This window comes from Mastigoproctus giganteus, chromosome 2 (assembly GCF_048544385.1).
Source record: "Mastigoproctus giganteus isolate SK-2022 chromosome 2, ASM4854438v1, whole genome shotgun sequence".
Lineage (NCBI taxonomy): Eukaryota > Metazoa > Arthropoda > Arachnida > Uropygi > Thelyphonidae > Mastigoproctus > Mastigoproctus giganteus.
Window position 1 is genome coordinate 120,192,541 of NC_143576.1, and position 24,386 is coordinate 120,216,926.

Here is a 24,386-nt window from a genome sequence, read left to right on the forward strand (position 1 = left end):
TCAGCGGTCTGTATGAAAAAGGGTTTGAGTATGCGTTAATTGGGCACCCCCACCTTTCAAGTGCTGTTAATCAGCTGTCCAAATTCGTTTTCCGTGCCAAAGTTGGGCACAGTGAACTTTTGCCTTTTCAGTAACATGAAAAGGAGAAAGGGTGGAGGGGGGGGGAAACATTTCTACCCTAAAGATAGCTGGCGTATCCCCGAGACTTCCGTACGGTTCCCATAGCAAGGTTCTGCTCAACAACGTCTGCCATATTCCTCACTAAGCGGACTGACGTCAGCAGACTAGAGTCACGTGGAACACTCTCCCGGGACTCACTCCGCTACGCGCGTGCTTGCTTGCGCTATAGTAAATAACTTATCTTGGGATTCCGAGCCAGTGCCTATCCAGAAGCTCAACTGATCTACATCTTCCACTAGCAGATTCCTGCTGTCAGACTGCTTGGCGTCCCTTTAGCACGCGCTCCACGTTTTCCTTGTTGGGCGGTGACCGCCAGTTATTTCTCTGAAGATGCTGCAGTTCTTTATCGTGGTAAGTGGAACTTTGCTCTATAACCTCGTATTTAGCATACAGTTGCCTTTAATCTACACATTCTGTCCAAGATGTTTGCTGCTCTCGGGTATCCGGAACACAGCGCATTCAGTAATACCTACTATCTTGAATTCTGATGCAAAATATTTCGACTTTGTTTATTTATTTTTGATGTTTTCGGTTTAACACGAGTTTGTGTGTGTGTGTGTGTGTGTGTGTGAGCACGCACGAATTATAACAACTACAATTAGCCGTTTTTCCACCGAATAGACAGGAGAATTTCCCAGGAGAACTACAAATACAGCCTGTAAGCCAAATTGCGCTGTCAAAAGTAGGTTGACACAGGATTCAAATTGCAGTACAGTATCTTATGTGACTTGACTAGGTTGGTAGGCCACAGGTTTCGAAAGTTTAACGCATGTTTCTGGGAGGAAATGTTTGTGTTAAGCTCCAATGCAACTAAGGGTTTGAAGTGTCAGTATGCTATGTCTGTAAATTTGTGTATTCTGTAGTTGATTTGCTTGTTTGCTAGATGGAAAACGAGAGTTTCCGGGAGAAAAAAACCACGCAATCCTCACCTGAGATCGATTAACTCAGCTAGGTGGTTAAAAATGCGCATAAAACTAACTGGATTCCATCTCAGGCCTTTTCCACCGGATTTTTATGGGGACGATGAATATCCATTGTGCTGCCTGCGAGAGCCTGATATGAAATGAAGAGACTAAAGATAAATTAAAGAGGCCACGAGGCACAATGTACCCATCTCACGCTGCTTGAACTAATTGTTATTAAAGTTGTATTATAAGAATTTTCTCCTCGAGCAGAGTTTCAAAATCTTAATTATCATTTTGCAAACATATTTATGTATTTTTGATATTATAACCATTGCTATCTATATCGGAGTCCTCCGTTTGGGTGTTAATAGCAAATGAAATAAATGACAAGGTTTTCCTCACTTTTTCTGCTCCTTAATTTGTAAATTAAGGAACGGTTTTGCGTTTATTGCTGCTATGAGCGCAGTTAATTAAACAAGAATGTGGAAAAAGGCGACCCCAATTTTCTTACGCTAATAGCGCTTCCTGTTGTTACATGTGTTTTGGTACTTTGTGTAGCTGTTCCATTTAGTGTTTTATATAGGTAAATTGGGACGAAAAGGATGTTTAAAAAAAACAGAACAGATTTTCTTATACTGTAGAGAAAGAAGGAATGACAATGTACAAACGGAAATGGAGCATAGCAGCCGAATGCTTTTATAGTTAGCATTAAACTACACGACGTTCTTACTCTGTTCTGCAAGTCCAAAAATTACTGTGGCGATGAATCTTAGTCTGAAAATACGGTAAATTTTGTGTAGAAATTATTTCAACTTTGTAAAACCGTTCTGTTGGTAATGATTCCGAAATGAAACTAAAGATTTTCAAGACTATCTTATGCCAAAAACAAATGGCATCTACAACACGACAATATTCCACACTTAAAAGAAGAAGAATCTTTATTTCAACGCTTAGAATGATAATTTACATAATATTAGTTGCAACAGCCCGTCACGGCACAGTGGCCAGGGGTTAACATTGTACTACAGAGACATTATTGCCTCAAGAACCAAAATACATAAATAATAGAAATGATAAATAAATGCAAAAAAAAGTACAGGAAAATGGAGAAATGACTTTAGTATACTACATATATGGAACATTAAGTGAGCGTGCAATTATTTGCTTCAAAACATACTATAAGGATAGACATTGAAGTGCATAAATATGTACATAGTTGTTTGGGTTAAGAATATACATTGCTCAAGACCCAAATTATAATAGTAGTAGCCTTGGCCACCCCACTGAGTATTCCTTTCCTATATTGTCTATCACGACAGAACTTATTGAAGTCAACATCTAGATCCTGGACACGAGATTGCATCTGCTGAGGAAGAAACCGGTCCGGCAGATGAAGGCGTCTTTGCAGAGGACATAACTGTGGAATTGCTCGTAGACGTGCCGGTGTGGGACATGCACAGTTTTCCCAGAAGGAAGGGGAGGAGATGAGACCGATCATGAGTTTGACTGTTGTGACGAGCCTTCTTTCATTAATGAGCGACTTGAGCCTTGGGATGTTAAATGCATTGGCCATATCGGTGATCCGGAGCTGTGGAGGCAGACTACGTTTGTGGCACGCCCACTTGAGAAGCCAGTACTCCGATGAGAAAATTGGTTTGATGGTAGAAGGAGATGCAGATGCCCAAATCTCTGCAGCATAGAGAAGTGGCGGATACACCATTGTTGAGATCTATCTCACCATGGTTTTGTATTTGTCTCTAAAAGTCTGACCACACATAAATTATCTTATGGCTTTCTTATTTCTTAAAAAATTGCCATTAAAAGGGTGTAAAGACACTAGAAATGTGAAAAAAATTAACTAGAATAACAACTGTTTTTAAAAGTTACAGTACAAAGGTCTCCAGGAGCTAAAAGAAGCTTAACTCTGGAGGATGCAGTAATTAAATTGATGTTTACCACTCGTTTTGGGACCCTGCTTAGTTCCGAAAGTTTAATTCTCATGCCACTACATTGGCATTAGCCAAACAGTGCAAGGAAGCCACGGGCTTTTGCAGCACTAGCCAAAAAATAAAATAAAATAAATAAAAATATATGAAAAAACAAAATATACCGACGCCTCATAGCTTTAACATTTTTGAAACTTTGGCTATAGCAATAAAAGAATTCAATGGAATCAAGAGCAATAATGGAAACCTCCCTTTTAACGCAGTACCGTACTGGCACCAGAGTGAGTGGGAAAAAAAAAAATGAAGCCTTCCGAATACGCATTCTGTCTTGAAACAAAAAATACATTTTTCTGCTTCAGGGCAGGATAGCTGTAGAGGCAAGTGGAGCTGACACATTTTCTTTGTCCTACAAGAATTTGTAGGACAAAGTTTACGCATTCTGTAGAATAAGGTACCTCATTCTACAGAATGAGGTCAGGAGCGTGGGTGCACAAGTACATCTGATTTCAGTGGCAGGGTTCAAGTTCGCATGACTGCTAAATACGGTTCTCTTTCTCATTGAACTCCTCTGACTCTGTGGCCATTCCGGAGTACAAACGGAAAATTTATATATAAAGGAGCTCAGCAGAATATATGGAAACAGTTGAACATCGACATGTTCCACGAGGTTCCTTAACTTTGGGGGAGCTCGAGTTGATAAGTTCGACTTCTAAAGCCCTCAAAGGTCACAAAGGAACGTGTAAAATCAGCAACTTCCAAACACGGTGTTGGGCAGTCATTACAGATTCTCGAATAGCTCATTTCCCAACTTAGGATGTTAACAATCGACACGTGCTAGACAGTAGATATTCTTGGAAAGCCTTAATTACAACACATAAAGAAATCGGCACTTGACAAGTGTAATTTAGCCACTTCCTCTTCCAAACACCGCTCGGGTCTGTCACGTACGAAGCCCGCTCAAGGTCTTCCCTTAGTCTAGGGTAGGGTCGTCTTCTCACAGTACTAGGCGGTGAGAAAAGACGACCAAAGAGCACCGTTTGCCAAACCGCCAGCAGTTTGGCATATCGCTGACAACGCAAACCTTTGAACTCGCTTCGAGTTACGAGCGGCAGTTCGTACGGGTGTACGTTATCGTTTTCTACTGCGACTCAGCGCTGGATTATGTCAAATATATTTCCCTCGTTGACAGACATTCAGCTCCTGATGCGCTGCACGCGCATCCGAGTAACCTTCCATAGATACTAAATAGGGGTCTGACTCAGGACGTCAGATTCGGAACTAATCACGCGACAAATATAGTAACGACTTTGACTCGGTCGCAGAGGGAGTGAAGGATACAAAAACGCCCGTAACCTGCGTACCGTATGGAGCTCGTGAACTGCAAAATGAAACTCTGAACAATTTTTTTTTTTTTTTAGTATTCACTAGCTCGTGCATTATCTGATACGCAGGTGGTGCAGTCTCTAACCGAACATTAAGCTTATTCGCAGAACATAAACGAAAAGTTAAACCAAAACAGTCTTCGTAACAAATTATCCTGTTTTGTATTGAATATGTTCGGCCCTGAAGAAGCTTTGCTGGGAATGAAGTAAGTCTGGTGAATTTAGCTTCATGGAGATAAAACTCTGTCACACTTAAGAACAGTATTTGCATATAATCTTAAATTTCAGTATTTTTTTTTTCTTCTGCTCTTATTTTGCCGTGGTTTGACAACTGAGCAGTAAAAAAATAATCTATCTCTGTGTGTGTGTGTGTGTGTGTGTGTGTTCGCAAGTTTTATGGTTTATTCCAAAAGGTGTTATCAACTATACAATCCTGGCTTTCTATACGAGTACAGTTGCCTTTGTTGAGTTCGGATCCTAACAAGAGTTATGGGACTTTCTAACAAAGTGGCTCAGTTTGTTGGTATCACGGGAGGGTAGCATAGTCATTTTCCTTCCTGGAAACTCGGGTTTTTCTTCCAACAAACTGGCAAAATCAACTACAAAATATACGCAATTTACAGACAATGTATACTGCACCATAGTCTTAGTTGCTGATATGCCTAGAACAGTTAGTGTGAAATTCTTGCCCAGTGATTCCCAAATGGGTGTAGCGACACTAATGTGCTTCAAGCTTTTTAAAGGAATGACACGAGAACAGAAGGAACTCAATGCAATGACTGGCCGAGTCCGATAGTTAGCGAGCGTGGTTGCAAGTAAAGAGGTTGCGTATCCAGACCCATATGGTGCTGAAAAAGTGCACAACCCACTGTGAACCTTTCCAGCCTCTGCCGTCTCTAGAATAAAATGAAATTAATTGATTTAAAAAAATGACAAATCATTGTTTGAATTTTCACGAGAATTTCGGATATTAACGAGACATTTAAATGATTGTAGCTAAGGCGAACAGTCCGTTAATCCATCATTTAAAATTTGTACTGTCAGTAACTTTTCTTGAAGCTTGAGGAATATGGAGCTACGCAACAAAAATTCCATTACTTTAATCAAGTCTTTAAATAAGTTTTCTTCGCGAGTGTTATGCATCAAGAAAAACTATTCATACCCTTTATTAAATACCACAATGTTGTTGTTAGATTTGTTGGTGCATCAGCATGTACCACGATAAATAAATAGTTATTTATCGTGATGCTATTTGTTATTTTTAGGAGCAATAGCAACTAAGGCCATATTGCTCCAGGATATGCGGTGGTCATTCCCTGACCTTTCCGCATCCTCCGTATTTGGTGGTGACTGGCTCGAACCCCGGTCTAATCAAGAAGCGTGTGCTACGCACTGCTGCTCCTGCCCACCTGGCTATGGAGGCACCTTTTTCGCGATGTATGAAATGTTTAAATAGCTTATTTCTAAATGCCATTACCTTCGCTGGTCTGACGAATAAATTTATATCCACATCAAGGTTATTATTATTTCGTTTAGGTTTCCTTCAGCAGGGAGTGTTCAATGACGGATCATAAGAAAGAATCTTTAGTATATGAAGGAGGGCAAACGATACTATAAGAAACGTGTTGTCAAAACCTTTTTTGCTGTTTCCTATTACAGAGAACACAGTAAATCTTGACAACAAAAAATAGCATTTAGAATTTGTTGAAGAGTTACTTATTGACAAAAGTATTAAAAACTTGGATGTAGTATCAGTTGAAATAATCATCCCTCTCTAGAGCTCCAAATGGCTGCTGCATTCCATCAAGGGCGAGCTATTTGGCAATCTTACGTGGCCAAAGGATCTTTAAAATACTCCTGGGACCAAAGTGCACTTATACTCTCAGCAATCATCTTTGCAGACTCACCACATTACCACTTAAAATCACTGTAATAACATCTAATATGCATAGATGATTTTTTTTTAGAATAGATGACAGCAGAACAACTAAAAGAAATGGAAACCTACCGGTAGGAGGGCGAGAGGAACACCGCGAAAAAGATGGATGGATGATGTAAAAATATTAACACAATTTATCCATGCTTTCAAAAAAGAGGGTTAAATCCAGTGGATATTCATATTCAAGTCACTGGTAACAAAAGTGAACACTCAGTAAGATCTGGGTGTAATTTTCGACCAGATTCTCTTTTTAATGTCACTACAATACAACTAAGATCTAGTTGCATATTGTCTATCCATGATTCTAACAAAGTTGTTGTTCATAGTATGTGTAAATTTTGTTAATTCCTGCCCCCTTGCCACAAGGCCCCGATGGATCGCCTATATTTTTGGCAATAAATGATTTATTTATACTACGTACTCTTCAAATTGTTTGCAGAGAACAAGTCAGCCCAATACAATATCAAAAATCTTACACACCGTATTTAAAAATAAGAAACGCCGTGTATACGATGCAGTGTGGGAAGTGCGATGGTATTCACACAGGACAATGGAGGACTTCATGAATACACTGTCTTGCATTTCTACTACAAAAAAGTTTCTGAAACAATCACCCATGCTTAAACCACCATCGGCTGATACAACGACCACTGGAAGAGCATTCAGATTTTAGAAATGCCAAAACCATGGGAGATCGCTAGAGAAGGTCTCGAACACGATGGCGTCGGAGCCCTGTCGGCGGGCAGGTCCGAATCCAGTACCATTCAATCGAATTAGAATATAAGAACGACAGCTTGAAGGTGTAATCAGACGTCTGCTGAATGAAAGGAGAGCCTTACTGCTTCGAGATTATAATTGTATTAATATTTCGTTGCAATTGCGCCCGGACTTGGATCTTTTTCGTTAAGATTCTTAACCAGAGATAGTCTTTCTGCACAGTATTTAAAAAATAATATATAAAATAATAATAATAATAATAATAAAATACTTGGAATTCTCGCAGAAACATGCATGAAAGGATGGGAATCCCATCCATCTCCTTTAGAACCATATATCAATATTATTAAAATAGGAAAAGAACCCAGCAATGATTAAACATATACCGTAAAACCTTGTTTTAATGAATACCGCTTTAAGAAAATTTTACTATAACGAAAATATTTAAGTCTCAGATGGCTTTCCTTATTATTAACACTTTGAGTCTTTCGAAATTAGTTCTGGCGTAAAATTCAATACAGCAAATTATTTTCAGAATCCATCTACGCAAAAAGGGAAAAAAATTCTTTACAAAAACGAGATACTGCTATTGCAGCCTACCCATTTCTAAATGGCAGTTTAAAAGTAATGCTCGCGTATATTTCAATAAAAGTCTGAAAAGTACTTCACACACCGGCGTTGACTTAGGAGAAATGAAACGCCTCTCCCCGAAGTTCATACTTTACTCCCTGTGGGGTAGGTCTGGATTCAACACTACCACGCGCAGTGCGATAAGGTATTCCATAACCCAAGGCAGCTCTTACAATTTATAGAATCGAACTGCATACATAATGTACAGTACGCACTCGATACGGCTACTTCGCAATAAAGTGTCGCCTGGACGTAAACAAATCTCGGTCGGTGTTACTCGTTACTTCGAGAAAGCGGTCGTTGAACTGCAGAAGAGACGACCCTGACCCTATCTTCACACCTACTTCGTGTTTACAATGTCACGACGCCTACATCAACGATTTCATTATGCAGTGTTGTTCTGGCGGGTCTCTTGTACCAAGCTGAAGGGTGACCTTTAGCCGGCATCCGCCGGAAGCGTAAAAGAGCATGGAAACAGATAAAGTTTGTAATAAAAGTGAGCTTGTCGCAGAAGCAGACTCCCGGCGTTGTTTCCTCTCTTGGTTTGAGTTGCCGGTTACAGCAAACACTGTGCAGGAAAACTGTGGGGGGAGGGGGGACTGGCTTCTACGAATATTTCCGCATACAGAATAAGTCAAAGTTCTTGCATTCAGTATAAGTTACCTTGGACCACAACATGCACAGCATGATAAGGTGTGATATGCAGTTCGGTTCGACTCTAGAAAATTGTTACGTTCTGACACTCTTATGAAAGACCTTATCATGCTGTGAGCGGCACGATTGAATCCAGAGTTTTCCTACAGTATAAACTTTTAGTTCTTTCACATTCACAACTCATCACACACTTTGCAAAGCTCGTTTTTAATAAAGCCGAATTGTTTTTATGTGACTTTTATACAAAAACGTTTGACTTCTTTATAAGATAATCATTAATAATGGCATGGTAGCTTTTATTTATTTTTATTTTAATAATGCAAGCGGTGATGTGGTTAACTTAGGTTAGGTTTGCCAGTATTTTCTAACTAACAGCTGTAAGTAGCGTTGTGTTTGAAAATATGGAAAATAAATGCAATGTTTATTGAATTAGATGCAACCAGCCGCAATGACTGTCCTCAACCTCTTTGCTTATGTCGAAAAAATGGAGAAAATGCACAGGAATATCGAAAATAAGTGTTTATTGAAAACTAAAATGAGGTAAAATTAAAAACTGATTGGGGGGAGGGACTGATTTTAAGAGGGTATCAATCCCCACTGGTACTTAGCAATAAGTTTGCTACGGTAGTGCATCGATCACAACTTGTGGAAGCCTTCATGGTGCATTGTCTCAGTATTTAAAAAATATAAACTGTTTCAGTGAAGAAGAATATTGCTCAAAAGCTGCTCTTTCTAAAATGTATACCAAATAAATAGTAGAAAGATGAAATTTAAGATGCATGCCATATAAATAGCAATATATGTACTTCGCTATTGAAGCAGTGCTTTTCATTTAAAATGTGTAGTGCAGTACCGAAATAACTCGCAGTGAGAGCCTCCACAATGAAATCCATGCACTTAGTAGTAAACTTTGTTCAATGTTACCTACAGAATAAGGCTATGCTCCCCTTGTACAATTATCTCTCTCTCACTCTCAGCATCAGGCCTTGGGTCTAAATTTAATGGACAGTAACTTAACGCTGAAATTTATTCATTAAAAATATTTTTTAAATAAAAAAAGGTTACAAAATAACGTCACGTATATTATCTTTCTTTTCAAGAGAGATAACTCCTCATAGATGATACTTATAAACAGAATTATCCCCGAATGACTTAAAGATGAAGAAAACGCGAAAATAGTATCCAGTTTCAGAAAGAATTGTGAAAGCTAAAATACGGTAATCCGAAACGAAAAGCTGGCTAATGGAAAAGAAAACGTTGACAAAAAGCTGCTCGAGAGGTGGGATGGGCAAAGCAGCGACTGGAGGTTTCGGTTCCCCCTGTGGACAATGAAAGTATTGAGTCGATGCGTCGCAATGATTATCATTGTTGTTTTTCTGGGATTTGCGCCGAGGTAAATACTATGGCTATGAGGTGTCAGGTTACCTCTATGGACCGTGAAGTTACTTTGGATGGATGAACTGCATCGAGTTGTGGCGTTCTTTTGTAATAAGGCAGCGAAGTCCGCGAGGAGTCAGTTTTGTTTTGTTGTGGAAGCGTTTTAACATCATCATAACACCAACACGGCCATATTGCTCCGTGTATAGTGTAAATTGCGTGTGTTCTGAAGCGATTTTTCTGTTGTTGGACGAAAAACTAGAGTTTCCGGGAGAAAAAACCATGCTACCCTGTGAAAAAGGCCCATACAAATTCCTCACGTCATAGACGAGACTCGAACCCAGGTCTTTTCCACGGGTGTGGGGGATAGCGATAATTCTACCAACTGTGTTATCCACGAGGGCAAGGATTCATTATCAGTGTATGAAAATTTCATGTATTTTATGGCCGATTGCTCTCTTGCCAGTTTTTCTCCAGTAAATCAGGATTTCCTGGAGAAAACCATGTAATCATCGCTCGAACCTCATTTTCGAGCGATGGTGTATTGTGGGATTTTTTACACTGAAAAATCTTATGGACACGCATGAATAGTAAAAGTGGACCGTGAAGAAGAAAAATGTTTTGCCTATTTTCGTTTTAGACGAAAATAGGCAAAACATTGTTCAATCCTACTATAAAGAATTCTCTCTGCTGCTTCATCAGCCATCTTTCCTTCGTAAGAGAGAAGACATATCCAGACCTCTCCCTACGACTATTCGAGAATCAACTGCCACTACAAAACGAGCTATAATTTCTTTCCTTCTTCCTTGGTAAGCGACCGCTCCTAGCCGGATACAACCAGTCACCTCCAGATGATTAGGTCGTCATCACCATCGAATTGCACTTTCGCTGATCACTTCCGTAAACGGTATTAGAGGGGGGGGGAGCAAGAGGGAAATAAGTTTGTCTCACGCGGACATCTCCTGCTGATTTATTAAACCAGCAGACTTGTTTACGTCGTTGCCGACTTCGAGAAAGATGAAATAGCAAGTACTGTAGTTCGTACCTCTGTTCTTTACTTAAAGAGGGCATGTCTTATTGAACCATGGAAATGCAAGATGGCTTGCGAAACGCCACTCAGCAGGCACTGCAAGCAAGCTATTTTAGATATGAGACCCTTGATGCGTTGAGGTGGACCTGCAAGCGGGGAAGCAGATGGTTAAACTAAAACACGCTTTTTGAGATAGCTCATTCATACATACATAGATATATATGAGCTATCATTTAAGAAAAATTTCAAATGAACATGTCAATCCCTACATGAAGAAAGGTTTCGAAGAGAAAGGAAACTGGTGTTCGCTTATGTCACTAAGAAATGCTTCTTCAATGGGGGAAAGGAAGGACCTGTGAATATCCTAGTAAGTTCTAACATTATCACGCGAATAATCTTTAATCAGAACATCTATTTTCAGAACCAAAGCGAGTAATAATATGGAAAAAAAATATATTTGCTCATTAAAACGGTGCACCCACAACTCTGCTTTTTAAATAGCTCCAGTTCCAGAACAACCAGAATATTGCGCTGCAAATCCAGAGTTCATGATGGTTGGATTGGTTATTGATTGTTTGTTTATACATGAATGGCACTTTATGGCCAAAGAGGTAAAACGTCCGGCCATAACTCCCAAAGGTTCCAGATTTGCTACTCGTATTTTTAATTTGGAGCAACCGATCAGAATGCGAGCATTTAGTCAGTAGCATCTGCCTTTATTAAATAGGCTACTCTGATGTAAACAGTTCGGTTGTTTAGTTACCCATACAGCACACATCTACTGGCTGAAAACACGCATCGCGTCTTTGTGGCGTCGCGCAGGCTCAGATCAGCGACTTGCGGAATTCCGTAAAGAAATAATACTGCTCGTGAGTAATAGTATTTATTAGACCATAGGGAACATATATATCGCATTAAACAGACCAAAAACAAACATAGTAACCACACACACACTACTGAAGTCGTTCTAAAAATCTTACACTGGTTCCTTTCTTATAGCCTGTTGCTAAGACTCGATCTACGGAATCAGCTCCACGTGAGACTGACAGCGAAGACGAGAAGAAAAGAGGGAGGAAGTTGTAAGTTCAAGTAATTTGCTTTTTAAATTCTGCTATTACGTATTAAAATACTGCTATTATATTTATTATAAAACTACAATATTCTTATATATATAAATATTCTGGTAGATTTTTTTGTTTTATCCCCTGTTATACCACCCATCAAGAAAAGGAATCGAACTTTTAATTTTATTTTCTTATTTTTTTTTAATATCAAGTCTCTTTGGAGGAAAGAGGTGGGGGGGATAAGTCCGGTAGCCCAGTACAGTACTTATTTATAAACTAACACCAATAGAACTATTTTTGATTTATAAGAGGATACCGTGGCATGCATCATCACGAATGTTATGGAAAATACAGGAATTCTACATAAAAAGAATTTCATTTGAACAATGATTTATTACAAGGCTGCTAGCATTTCGATTAGCTGAACCACCTGGATTGCGCGCCTACTCAACTAAAAAAAAAAAAAAGGAAAGAAAGAATTAACCTAATATGAAGACAGTCAACTATTCACAAATCAAGGTGATAACCAGATTGGGTCATCGACTGTCTTCAAGTTTTTTATTTTTATGTAATAATGGGCACTGAAGAAGAGGAAAACCTCTCGAAACGTTTGCTGCTCTGTATCAGTCTTTTATCCAGATTAAGTTCGCTCTAAGCAGAATCGGTGTCATTTACTACTGAAACATATACTGCAATTCCGACCACTTTAACTTCGGGCAGCGGGTGTTTTAAGAAACTATTTTTAACCGACTCCTTATAAAAGTAAAGTAAAGTAAAGTAAAGTGCAGCCATTATCAACCCACTGCAGGATGGAAGCCTCCTCAACAATTCATGCTGAGGGAAATGGACCATAATCTGCCACGCTGGTCCAGTGCGGGTTGGCAGATCGACCGTATTCAGCAGTCAGGGGCTTGAACCCCGGTCTACTCAAAAAGCGTGTGCTACTGCACTCCCGCTCCTGCCCACTCGGCTACGGGGTCCTTATAGTCAATTCTAAAAATAGCCTTGTTATTGGAAATCAGCGCAGCGCGAGATTTATTCATATCTTCATATAAAACCATGAATGGGTTGTTCTGATTTACTTCAAACAAACTAGTGCTTATTTTTCTTCGTGTCAGCAACACAAATACTTTCAAACGAGGAGATCATTCCATACAAAAGATTATCACAGTGGCGAAACTATCATACTTCCAGGTCTGCCACCGCTAGAGGAGTTCAAAGAATCAAGGGGTCCTTTCGCAAATCTCGAGAAGGGACAGAATTTATAGCTTTGCTATTGGATGATCATCGTGGTGATATTGATAGAATAACTACCTAAAAGTCTTCATAATATTAATATAAGGAAGAATCTATTTACAAATGATAAAAATTAATTCACGTATTTATATATTCATACATCTCATCTCACATGAATTGTTGAGGAGGCTTCCATCCTGCAGTGGATTGATAATGGCTGCAGTTTACTTTTTTTTTTACATCTCACGTATTTGTAATATCACAATATTGTTTCTAATGGTCCTTTGATGTAACCCCAGATATTTTTAGAATAGTTAAGTAATAACAAAAGCGCTCTCTTCCAGCTTCCTTTCTAGTAAATTACGGCATTCCACGTCTCTCTCGATGTCTTATAAGGAAAGAAAAGGTTACATCATTAACGAAGGTTACGACAGCACAGGCTGAAATTAAATACCGAAAGTTTGTCTGTCGCAATAAACAGCAACTAGTAAGAAACCGAAAGACTGCCATCATAATACACAAGTTATAGTATCATATATCAATCCATGTACAAATGGCAGGAAAATGTTATTATTTCGCAAATTCTCGGATTAGTATACACTCACCAACAAAAGTTTGGAATTTAAAAGAAGAATAAGAGGATGTAGAGCAATCTACAAATATAAACTTATGCTGAAATGTGTGAAAATCAAAAGTGAAACAAATAAAATTTCTTGTTAGTGATAGGCACTTTTACAACGTTTTAAATTTTCTGAAAATAGACCAGGAAGGTGACCAAGGAGATGAGTCTGCAGATTACGTTTTCCTTTATGCCCTCAACATCCTGAAATCTTTCTTTGAGGGCGATTTTCTCCTTGGGAAAGAGGAAGAAATCCGCTGATGCTAGATCGGAAGAGTAAGATAGATGCTTGATCTGTGTAATGCCATGTTTCTTGAGAAATGTCTTCGCAACAATTGCAGAATTGGTGGGGCATTGTCATGCAACAAGAACCAGCTGTCTTTCGAAATTGCAGCCACACCCGGAAAATGCGCTTCAAAAGTCGTTGAAGCATCTGTACGTAGAATGCAACATTGACTCTCTCCCCTTCAGGTAAAAATTCCTTGTGAATCACGCCCTGTTTGTCAAAAAACATGATCAGCATCGTCTTGATCCTGGATTTCTGTTAACGAAACTTTTTGGGCCATAGTGATGGTTTTGAAATCCACTGCATGCTCTGACGCTTCCTCTGACTCGTACAGAAACACCCAACACTCATCCCTAGTGACAAAACAGTTTAAGTAATTAAGATTATCATGACAAGTCTGGATGAAATTTTCACATGGTGATAAGCTTCATTGTTTCTGCTTATCCGTGAGGCAGTCAGCATAAATTTTGTACAGACCTTCCTTTTCCTTAAATCTTCATGCAGAATTTGATCATTCTGAGGATCAAACGACGATCTCTTGCCACAATTTCCCGAACTTTTGCAACTGTCCTTATTTCGAGAGTTTGACGGACGCCCACTGATTAGGTCATGACGAACATCTTCACGTTCGTCTTTGAACTGCTTATACCATTCAAACACACTGGTACGACTTAACGTTTCATCACAATCAACAGTTTAAAATTTCATGTTTCTGCCGCAGATTTTCCCAGTTTAAAACAAAAATTTGATTTTCTTTCGTTGATCCATTACAAAATCGTTAACGTTAATGCCACTAACGAAATTGGTTGTTCGTTGCATCCTGTCAGCTTACTGGTCAATCTCTGTACTACCATCTGTTGGATGAAGTTTGAACTACATTTGAACTATAATCTACCAATTTCCGTTTATTTTCAAACGCATCGAACATGACTGCAACAGCACCAATGCGGGAACTTTACTGCCACACTTTGTATACATATAGTAGTAATTGTTAGCAGACTGGTACATCTATATTACGAAGCTCCAAAAGGGCATGATTGTGGGAGGTCATGCATCAGGTGCTTCCATATCGGAAACGGCACGTCTCTTGACGGGTGCTCACGGCCCAGTGGGGTTAATGCGTACAAAGAATGGTGCAGAACGAGTAAAATCACCTCTCGCTGTCAGAACTGTAAAGGATTATGCAAGGTGGGCTAAGGGCTTAACGTACAGTAACGGCAGGTTACTGTGCGACAGTTGACATCGCAATACAATATGGGGAATGCAAGAACAATATCCCAAATGGATGGAGAGGCTACGCACGCTGAGACTTATGGGGTTCCACAGCAACCCACCCAAGACACACCCTCTCCTCACTGCTGATCATTGTCGACAGCGAATGCTGTGGTGTTAACAACAAGCTGGATTCCCGGACAGGAACGGGATCTTCCAAGACAGTAATGCGCCGAGTCATCGTGCCCGCAATGTACACGAGTTGGAGGAACACAGTGAAGATATCACTCATTTTGATATCCTCCAAATTCATCTGATGTCAATCCAATTGAATACCTGTGGGATGTTTTGTAAGGGGAAATGAGGCGTATGGACAGGCAACCGTCATCTATTCCGACAAGGTGGAAAAGCCTTGCAAGCAGCATGGCTGCATATAACAACGTACATCAGATCAAATCCTTCCGCTGTCTTTTTTTTTTTCTTGTTCTCAATTTCATAATCAACAATTTGCATTAATCGGTTATTTCGATTTTTGACTCTCCATTATGCCCATCGCTAATTAGTGTCCTACTACTGTTCATAATAGTGAAACGGAGCTGCTTACGGTGGGGGAAGGGAACTGAAACCTTTCCTTCTATCAACAACATTTCACTGTACAGTGAAAGTACTTAGTATTAATACAGTATGTACTTTGTCTTACTTAGTAATAATTTGATTTGATTCCCTCTGCTCACAACACTATTCTAAGGACAATTTCTGTTTGTTTTCATTAGGACGAAGGATATGAAACTGCGTCTAAGTTTCCTCCGACGTAGACATACTGATAGCTCGCTCCAACGTTCCGTGAAACCGACACCAGAAGAAGCACAGAAGTGGGCTCAATCTTTCCATGATTTAATAGCTAATAAATGTAAGTATAATATATATATAAACCCTTATTGTAAAAAATATAGAGCGAGTTTTAATTACTAACTTCCTTAAAATGTATATAAAGTTTAAAAATCAAATTAATTCATTTCATTTATACTGCAAACGCCATGCAAGTCTATTGAATAGGCGTAACTAAATTGGAGAATAACTCCATCCGACCAACTTTTAATAGCAAGAAAGGGTTTAGTTATTCCTGGAACAGTTGTAATCCCGGCTGTAATGTAAAAAGTTTAAGCCGCACCTTGGTGCAGAGGAAAATAGATTTGGTACCTCGTTTTTCAAAATCTGAGGACCAATGCCCCACTTTCTTTTTCTGAAATCAGTGAGTACTGATTTCTTTCACGAAAGTCTTTGGAAGTCACTTCGTTCGTCTTCATAATGTATTGTTACAGGTAGTGAAAAAAAAAGGAGGAGAGGAGTGTGGTGTATGCGAAGGTCGCAGGTCCCGACACAGAAAGGAACCCCAAGTTTAATTGTTATGAAATAGTTATTAAAAAAATGGTGGCGGGCCGCCAAAAGCTTGCACCCAAGCACCATAATTCCATTGAATGGTCCTTGTTGGGATAGGCAATCGCACGCCTCAGAGGAGGAACATTATGAGTATACCATTGAAAGTAAGGATCTCTAGTATTAACTATTTTTTTTAATTGATAATTTATTGAAGTGCGCATGTGTAGCCACGTACATAGGATAATCTAAAAGCAAATTAAAATCAAAGCTTTGTAACGCCAAAAAGATACAGAATTTAGAAATTCTTCAACGTTTATGAGAAAGGAACCATATTATGCATTTTGAAAATGTTGAAATCATAATTTATAAACACAATAGGAAAAAACCAAAACAAAAAAACAGGCTACATTAATACAGTTTTTTAGAGGAAAAAATAATAAACCAATAAATATTATTATGGCCCATATTTCCGATCAAACATCAGGTATTTTGTAGAATCACGCTTATAGAGAACTAGATTCATGCCAAAAATTAAGTGACACACTGAAGAAAGTACAAGGGATGGTAGGAGCTTGGGTAAAATACCGATTAAATTACATAAAATTGGGTGAATTTATGAAAAAAAAAAAAAAAAAAAAACTTATATGCGAATATACAGTATATAGATATTTAACATGCAAAAATCTGCATAAACAGATAAGGAGCCCGTAACATTTTGGTGCTCCGCGATGTTGCTTCAAGCTCTGCCCTGCTATGCGAGCAGCAAAAGAACGAAAAATAAAATCTCAGAAATTTAGAATTTCTGAGAATTTCGAAAAATAAAATCTCAGAAATTCATGTAAGTGATTTAATTAATAAATAAATAAATAGTGATATTTGGTTTCAGTAAATAACGATTTTGAATATTATGGATAAATTTCCGATTTATAAAAATCGCACAAATTAGACATTACAGGCCCACAGCAAAACCTTGACGAACAGATGAGCAGGCGAGTTCGAAAACATCTTAGGCAGCGCACATTTTCATGGAAATGTATTCTAATAGTATTCCCTACCGAGCAGGTAATGTCTATATGATTATCTGATACTTCAGATGGCGCTGCGCTCTCTGCAATACTATCCGATTCGTGCTCTGTTTTCGACTTATGTTTATTCACTTTCTGGATATTTTGACGAAGTTGTGATTACATATATTCTACACCAGCCAGAACAAAGATTCGTTTTGCCTCACAGATAAGAACATCTGCTTTTATAACGTGTACAGCGTATTTGACACTGTCTGTATCTTTATCTGTCAGTTGTGAAACAATAAGGAATGTGTTCAAAAGTTGTAAGCGCCGTAACCAGCAGTGAAACAGAATTCTTAACAGTGATTTTAACTTGATTCTCTACAGACACTGATCTATACTGTATATATTATCAGTAGACTGGCGATGCTCTTGACTCAAACCATTAGCAAACGAGTCCCGATATCATCTTGCCTATGGTAGCCTATAATTTGATCTGCCAAGCTACTCCTGCTCGAGTTTACCCCAGACGACCTGCATGTGATTTGATCCTTAGCTGATATGTGTCTTTTCGTTATCTTACCGTCATGTTGAGTTCGAATTGCATTGAGTTGTTGCTGCTCGTTATTATCATTATTATTTTTTTAACTTTAAAAGGTCGCGGGGGATGTGCAGAACGAATGGAGTTACTATAACAAGAACCATGTAAACATCAATATGAATCGACGCGATCGGTTCTAGGGGATGGGATAGGTACTGTGGTCTGATAAATGTCAATTCACACTCTTTTGTAAGGATTTTAGGATGGCAGAGCTAGAATTATCCAAGGCTACATATCAAAAATTTACCAGAACTGGTCAAAGGATGGGGCATCTACTTCAGCAATAAGTGGTTGTCTCCTTTTTCCACAGGGTTGAATTTTCGATTTACTGTCGAGCAACTAATATCGGAATATTTTTAATCTTTTTTTCATTTTAATCCACATTTTCACAAACATTTCGCAGAGAAATGTAAGTCTGCGGCTCACAAGTCGTCACTTGGTTCATTAAAAATCAGAAACAAAGGAGTCCAAAAAGCATTTTAATCGTTGCGATTGGATTCTAGAGGATTGGGAATATGTACTATGGTATGACTAATCCCAATTTATATTCTTTTGCACAGACGGCATATTAGGATGTGGATGATTCATCATGAGGTGATGAACTTATAGGATGAGACACAAATGACTGCCGTATATTTAGGAAATTTATAAGATTAAGTACATCCTACACCGCTTTATATTTTTTTTCCCCGAAGGAAATAGACACGCTCAAGTGATAATAGAACTGAGTGGATCGAGGAACATAATGGTGAATTCTTTACCCCTTCCTTCTCCATATTCGAACCCCACTGAAAACTGTAAGGGCATTAGAACGTGGAATACAGTAGCAGAGACCACTAATCCTATTGCGAATGTTACTATAAGAATTACTCCCATACCAGTGGCATAAAGTCCATCTAATGTCGAATTCCAATAGTAATTTAAAAGCTAATAGGTACAGATTTTACAACATACAGAGGTTCGGTTTCTAATATTTTTTCATGTTAATGCTAATACAAGTTAAATTGCTATCAAACCTTTATTTTGTATTTTTCTGTTTGCTTCCCCCCCAAATATTTTGGTGTGGCATCTCCTCAACGCCCAAACTCATATTTTTTGGCTTGTCGTTTATTATGGTGCATGTTCAGGAGATATAAACCTAAAAATAAAAAAATACTTTGAACTTCACACCCACCTGAATTTTCATTAAATCTATTTTTGATGTTTTGGCACGAAAAAATCGCAAAACAAAATGCTATAATGGTGGATGCAAATGCTGCCTGGTTAAGATTTATATTTTTCCATCTATGTTTCCCATTTTACTACTACTATTTTTTTTTTTTTTTTTTTTTCCAAGGAGTAGTATACTGCATGCTCATGCAAGCGTCTTCAAATGCACATAATGCTTTTACTTTCTTAATAGATGGCCTTGCATTGTTCCGAGCCTTTTTGTCCAGAGAATTCAGTGAAGAAAATGTTGAATTCTGGTTGGCGTGTGAAGATTTCAAGAAATCACGTCCCAACAAACTGTCTTCTAAAGCTAAAAAGATATACAACGACTTTATTGCAGCAGAGGCACCAAAAGAGGTAATGTATTTATTAAATTGTTCAGCAGAATTTGGACTTAAAGTCCCAGAAATAAATAAAAACTGCTCTGTATTAAATGGTAAAATATAAAAAAAAAAGTTCAGTCCAGATCATTCAAGCAGGCATTATTGTGATCATATCATTAGTCATATTTTGGTGCTTACATCTTGAGGTCCCCAAGATATAAACACCTCAAGTGCACTGTTTATGTGCAAATCACACGAAGTGATCCTTAATGTGATTTGAACGTAAATAGATGCGGATATTCCAGCCAGTTAATTTCCCTGTGGGCTATGTAGTCAATATTATTAAGTAAAATTTTATGTAAGAGCCTCAACTTAGTTTGTTATAGTCCTCCCTTTGTATTACATTATTTTTAACATACGTAGTCAGTTTGTATTTACTAATAAACTGTTCATCTGTTCAGAGAGACAAGGCATTATTTCACAGAATGCTCGGCAACAAATAACTACTGTACTCTTATTTTCATAGTACCAGCCTTCAACTAAATGCCTCAAAAACAGCACAGACATCTTTCACCAACAAATATAAGAAAAATGTAAATGAATGATTTCTATAAATGACAGAGTGAGTCAAGAGTCACCGCGATCTCTGAGTCATTTCAGATGAATATCAAACACCACTTCAAGGCGTCTCAGAAGAAAACCCTCAAGCTGGTCTTTGGAACACACGGAAAGAATTAGAGCGTTTCTCGGATACAAAATTAGTTTTTTTGTAGTGCAAAGATACCGTTCGTCCAGTGCTCTCACGCTTACGTCATCTGAGCAGAGCATCACCACAATTATATTTAAATAACTTCATCAGCTTCGAATACTGGATCCTAGGCTGGCTGAACAAAGCAGCAAGAAATCCCCTCACTCTCTCAAGAGGTATCCTTTAAACAGCACTCAAGGTTAAAACTTGAAGTTGCACTATTGCCACAAGAAAATCCTGACACTCGCAAAACTACTGGAAGAAAAGCTGGATACACCTGACATCAACTCAGTGTCACTTACCCACAGATCAAACGGCGTCAACGACATCAGAAGTGCGACTGTTGATGAACTTGGTTGGCACCGTGCAAAGCCATCACTTTTCGAGCCTATAGCATATGTTCCCTCTCAATTTCTTTAACGTCATGGAAATTAATAATGAACTGTTATGTGAAGACGAAGCCTGCAGAACCAACATATTCGAATAATTATATACTCGACTTCTAATACTCATTGAACCAGGATGCAAGGCACACCGCAGTACCGTGGGCATCAGAGGCAAGCAGCGGTTAAGGGGGAAAGGAGCCTATGTACTTAGAACTAATGGAATATTATGTAATTTACACTACTGTACTGTTATAATATTTCGAAAACCTAATTTCGAGATGTCTTGCCTTGTTCATATTTGATAAATAACTGGAGGAAGAATACTAATTAATTATTAAACTATTACTTTCTCATAATTCTTAAGACAATTTTCAGCATCATCTAACATGATATCCATTTTTTTTCTTTTTTTTCACTGCCTGTTTTGCGTACATTAAAGCGACGTGAACATGGGTGCCGGCAAGATGTTTTGCAGGGTCGTGCGCGCATGTGGGAATAAATTTTTTGTTCACCAAAATAAATTAATGAAAATATTAAAAATTGTGTATTACTTAGAGAAATTCAAAGGTGGTGCACTTGCACTACGCTGCCGGGGCTCATGGGTGTGCACGATTTGCTGCGTGATCGGACATAAGTCATCTAAGACAGCAATGTTACAAATTTCAGAGGTTAGAGATTCCTTCCCAAGGGTCCTTATCTCTCATCTGACTTACACTCCCCCACGACCAGTTTCGTTATTCTTTGACTGTTCATCAGCGAGAGGACAGACACTTTTAATTCTCCCATTTCTGAAGCCTTGCTGTATTCATCTCCGATCAAAGGGCACTGAAATGTTACAGCGCGGAGGAAGGCGCGCTAAACAAAAATGGATTTGTATACACATCCAAGACGGTGCTGTGGCGATTCCCCCACCCCACCTAAAAATTGACAGATGACTCGAAAATGGAGAGTCGAGTGCAGACAAAAAAAAAAAGGCACGTAAACGTGCAATACCGTCGACTGTCTTGCATGTGGCCATAACCTAAGGTGCAAAAACACACGTACTAATAGGTAGCCTAAGTTGCCTAAATTGGTGTAGAGCTTTAACTGATTTCAAAATAGAATCGCGTTATCTAGCAAGTGTCAAAATGATGACACAGGCGCCAACGTCATTTGCTGGCTTTCTGCCAGTGGCTGATTTAAGCTTTCCAAATGATTTTCATTCTCGGCAACATCGGCCTTATTTTAAATCTCTCGTACATAGATTGGCGTATGTACGAGACTTAACAAAAAGGCCTTGTGCGTAAGGAATAAGCATACTGAAACAAATCTTGTCATTAACGACGAAACGTAAAACGTATAAAATAAAACTTCATTAAAAATACAGTAAAAATAAAATAGAAGTTTTCGGAAACTTATTAAGAATACTGTAGTAATAAAACATATACAAATAAATGCTATGTTACAAATTCTGGTTCGAATTTGTTGGATTGGTTCAAAACTTGGTTCTATTCTGGGGACCTCCGGGTCCAGGTCCCCAGAATCGAACCAAGTATTTTTCTCACAGTATAAAAAACAATTCTTTCAATCAATTTCTACAAAAATGTCTCAGTACTGCGCTGAGTTAAAAGAAAAATTAAATAAACAACTCGTCCGAAAAATACAGTAGTCAGAGCTTCGTTTTTTGTCTTCAACGAATAATTTCGCCTTAATTAGCAATAATAATTACAATGCTAACATGGCAGAAATTAAGTGGCCTTCAAAAAAAAAAAATTACTATATCCTTTCAGTGACAAAGGATTATGAATTATTTTAGCATTGTACTTAAACGGGGATCCCTATTTCTTAGATCTCGGCCCTTTTCACCTGTTGTCATAAACTGCCAACATCAATTGTACTTCAGTCTATAGTGACTATCTGATAATGTTATGCGGTCTGCTTATATCTTCTAAGTTTCATCTCCAAAAAAGCTAAATTATGTATTAAAAAGATAATATTTAATGTCAAGTCCAAACAAAGAATGATTTAATAACTGAATATAGTTTTTTCCTTCTTAATGTTAGAAACAATAAACATCGGTGATGTACAATTACTGATTTTTATAAAAGTCTTAGTTAATGATTCTTTAATTATCTGTAATAGAATATAAACATTCTTAATTCGATGCAATTTCGGAGTTATAACCCCGCATTCAAACCCTATCACATCGCATTTATACAATAAGAGAATTAATTATTTGTATCACATTTTAAAATACTTATTCATGATCCTGAATGAAGCTTACAAAAAAAAAGCTTAATTCTTTTGCTTTCATTATGTCCTGTATTAATTTGTTTGAATATCTCTAGTCGGATATGACTGAAATAAAATAATTGTAAAAAAAGTAAATTAATTTAAAATAAACATTAATTAATGAAAATTTGAATATAGTTTGAAAAAAAAAAAAGGAAATAACAGAATAGTCAAACAGTTTTACACATTGAATTTGAATAGGAACTGTTTTTCTGTCCTGATTCAAATGCAATAGTTTTTAAAAATATTCTTGTCAAAACATGCATATTTGTTACAGGGAAAAAAAAAATCAATATAAATAATGGTTTTGTTTTATTTTCAGGTGAACTTGGACTCCAGTCTCAAAACAACCATCGAAAGTGTGCTCTCAAATCCAGAGAGGCATTCTTTTGATCAAGCGCAGCGTCGTATTCAGGGACTGATGGAACAAGACGCTTACCTGAGATTTTTGCAGTCTGACCTTTACCTGGAACTTGTACAGTGCACCGATTCTACGTGAATATAATCCCCACAGAAATCTTTGACGTTAACGCACGGGGAGAGATAAAAGACAATAAAAAAAAAAAACACTTCTCTACAACAGTGTTCCAGTGCAGCATCAAAATAACAGCCTACACCAATATCGAGTAACTTCATTCTATGTAACATCAATAGTTTTATATAATGTGCACACTTTTCATTGTGCAGGTCAACAACCATCATTTATGTCATCTGTGGGACCACTGAAGACAAAATCCCAGCAATTCTTCAAATAAATTATACATTTTCTGCTCTACAATTTCATAAAACGTAAGGATGCTGAACTATGTTATGTTGCTATAGTAACCTTTGCGTCACTCACGAAAAAAAAAAAAAAAAGTGCAGAAAGAAAAGCAAGTAGTGTGTGCTGGTCTATTTTTTTTTAAATCACTGTCATGACTAATGCATACAGGTCATAAACTACTCCGGGACTCTGTAAACAGTGGTTAAGTAATCGAGTGAATTTTGGCTTGGAGACTTGAAGAAATCTCTGGTGTTGCAATGATGACTCAGAAGACTAATGGAATGGAGAGCGCAGACATTCCACTTGTAAATAATTTTCTGGGTATTTATTACTATCATATTAATCAAATGAACGCAGTGCAGTGACTTATTTATGTAATTACCTTTGATGACTATGTATTGTAAATATATTCTTCTCTTGCAGTGCCTGTCTTTGCTGTAAAAACAACACGAAAATAATGTTTATAAAATGCTTAAAGATACTCAGAATCTAGCATTTCTTTGTACAGTACAACATTCGTG

At 38.0% G+C, this 24,386-nt stretch overlaps 1 protein-coding gene across 1 annotated transcript; it reads left to right on the plus strand.

Moving 5' to 3' along the window:
- The first annotated feature begins 394 nt into the window (after nucleotides 1-394).
- Nucleotides 395-23,949, plus strand: LOC150089529 (regulator of G protein signaling 2-like). The gene is made up of 5 exons (XM_090368651.1): nucleotides 395-531; nucleotides 11,760-11,839; nucleotides 15,951-16,087; nucleotides 19,568-19,731; nucleotides 23,425-23,949. Exons 1-5 carry the CDS (start codon nucleotides 511-513, stop codon nucleotides 23,599-23,601), a joined length of 579 nt encoding a protein of 192 aa, XP_090224777.1. The 5' UTR covers nucleotides 395-510; the 3' UTR covers nucleotides 23,602-23,949.
- Nucleotides 23,950-24,386: the final 437 nt, after the last annotated feature.

Coding starts and splice junctions, on each gene's coding strand:
- LOC150089529 (XM_090368651.1), top strand. CDS start 511: ATGCTGCAGTTCTTTATCGTG. Junction 532..11,759: donor TGCTGCAGTTCTTTATCGTG/GTAAGTGGAACT, acceptor CCTTTCTTATAG/CCTGTTGCTAAGACTCGATC. Junction 16,088..19,567: donor TGATTTAATAGCTAATAAAT/GTAAGTATAATA, acceptor CTTTCTTAATAG/ATGGCCTTGCATTGTTCCGA.